Here is a 2,098-nt window from a genome sequence, read left to right on the forward strand (position 1 = left end):
TTTTCATCACTTCCTTCCTCCACACAAGCAGCAGCCTAGCCACCGCTGCCAGCTCCAGCAACGTGGCTCCCACAGCACCAAAACAGCCTCAACCCAGACGATGCCAGACAACAAAAGGTGTGCCTCAACCAAGGCCTCACAGGTGAGTGGCCTCCTTATACACAGCATGACCTCCTGCTCAATGGCCTCTCCAACTAGGCTGGCAGAGAGCAGACACCTCTGTCCTCTCTCTCCTAAAAGATGGGGGAGGGGGGTTTGCGCCAAGATTCGTGAATCATTCATTGAACACTCCCTGAAGCCTGCTGTGGGTTGGGCCTTAGCAGCAGAGCACAGTTGAGAAGGGGAAATAGTCTCTACTTTTAAGCCTAGAGGGAAGGCAAACGAGGCAGAACCAGATGGTTATGAGACATTTACCTGAGTTCAGACCCTGGTATGGACGGCTGGATGATCCTGGAAAGTGCTTTCCCTCCGTGGGCCTCCATTTTCCAGCTCTGAGCATTAGCCTAGATATGTGGCTTTCTAGATGGGTCCCTGTGAGCTCCCTTTCCTGCTGCCACCTGGCAACTTTCCACTGCAATTTTTTGCATCAGGCATCATGGGAGAGTGGCCACAGTGTAGAGTATATCCCCTGGCCTGACCCCAGGCTCAGGTGGGAGCTTGGTACAGCCTGGGAGGAACTTTCCTGGTCTCTGTGGAATAGAAGACTTTAAGCAATTACCATCTCTTCGTGCTCCCAGTGCACCTCTTGGGGGTAAGCCCCACAGCCCATTTCCATATTTCTAGAGGAGGAAAATTTATAGCCTGCCAGGGACTAGGACTGGAGTCCCTTAGCAGTCTCCTGCTCACCCATCTGAGCAGGGCTGGGAACTTTGCCAGGGACCAGGCAGACCCCGCCCCTCCCTACCACCTTTCCTGAGTTGCACCGTGCACCCCACAGAGGCCTGGGAAGGAGGTGTACACCCTTGTCTAGCTCAGGTATTGCTGGCCTTGGGGTAGGGTACAGGCTGACAGGTCCTCCTCTCATTGCTCTACCCACAGCCTGCCTGCCTGATGCTTGCCTGGGGGCTCCTGTTTTTTCTCTGGCCTGTGACCACAGCCACCCAGGGCTGCCCCATACCCTGCACCTGCCAGATCTTGGAAACCATGGGGCTGAGAGTGAACTGCAAGGGGCAGGGGCTCACAGCCCTGCCTGTGCTACCAGCTCACACTCGCCAGCTCCTGCTGGCCAACAACAGCTTGCGTTCTGTGCCACCAGGCGCCTTTGACCATCTACCCCAGCTGTGGAGCCTCGATGTGACACAGAACCCCTGGCATTGTGACTGCAGCCTCACCTACCTGCGCCTCTGGCTACAGGATCACACGCCAGAAGCCCTGCTACAGGTGTACTGTGCTAGCCCTGACTTCGTCACCACCCGCCCATTGGGCCAGCTGACAGGCTATGAGCTGGGCAACTGTGGCTGGCAGCTGCCACCATCCTGGGCCTATCCAGGGGTCTGGTGGGATATAGCACTAGTAGCCATAGCTGTGCTGGGCCTGGCTCTGCTGGCTGGCCTACTGAGTACCTGTACAGAGCCCCTGAACTGAGCCTAGGCACAGAATGATCCTGGGCCAGTAGTCTAGACCTAAGGCAGCTCTCCCGACCCACCAGCCCCAGTCAGCCCATGCTATCAAAAGCACACAGGAGGGGTTGGTGAGATAGCATAGTGGGTAAAGACGCTGCCCACTCTGAAGACCTGAGTTTGATCCCTAGCACCACATGGTGGAAGGAGAGAACTGAATCCCTCAAGTTGTCCTCTGACCTCCACAAGAATGCCATGCATGCACACACACAGACGCAGACACAGACACACACACACACACACACACACACACACACACACACACATAAATAAGTGTAATTTTTTAAAGCCTACAATAAACCCATAGCCATTTTGTGTGAGCTTAAAATACTAATTTTCCTGAGTCTGGCTCCTTCTAGAAACCTGGGTTCATTATGTCTTAACCTGGTATTAGTAGGGGTTTCTCTCTTCCTGAAGCTTCCCACCCAGTCACCCCAATTCCATAATCTCTGAATATCATGAGCCAGGACCTGGGACTG

At 54.6% G+C, this 2,098-nt stretch overlaps 1 protein-coding gene across 1 annotated transcript; it reads left to right on the forward strand.

Moving 5' to 3' along the window:
* Positions 1-1,835, forward strand: Gp9 (glycoprotein IX platelet). The gene is made up of 2 exons (XM_008828539.3): positions 1-142; positions 1,039-1,835. Exons 1-2 carry the CDS (start codon positions 101-103, stop codon positions 1,582-1,584), a joined length of 588 nt encoding a protein of 195 aa, XP_008826761.1. The 5' UTR covers positions 1-100; the 3' UTR covers positions 1,585-1,835.
* Positions 1,836-2,098: the final 263 nt, after the last annotated feature.

The sequence above is a fragment of the Nannospalax galili genome, unplaced genomic scaffold (genome assembly GCF_000622305.1).
Source record: "Nannospalax galili isolate Female #2095 unplaced genomic scaffold, S.galili_v1.0 scaffold332, whole genome shotgun sequence".
NCBI lineage: Eukaryota > Metazoa > Chordata > Mammalia > Rodentia > Spalacidae > Nannospalax > Nannospalax galili.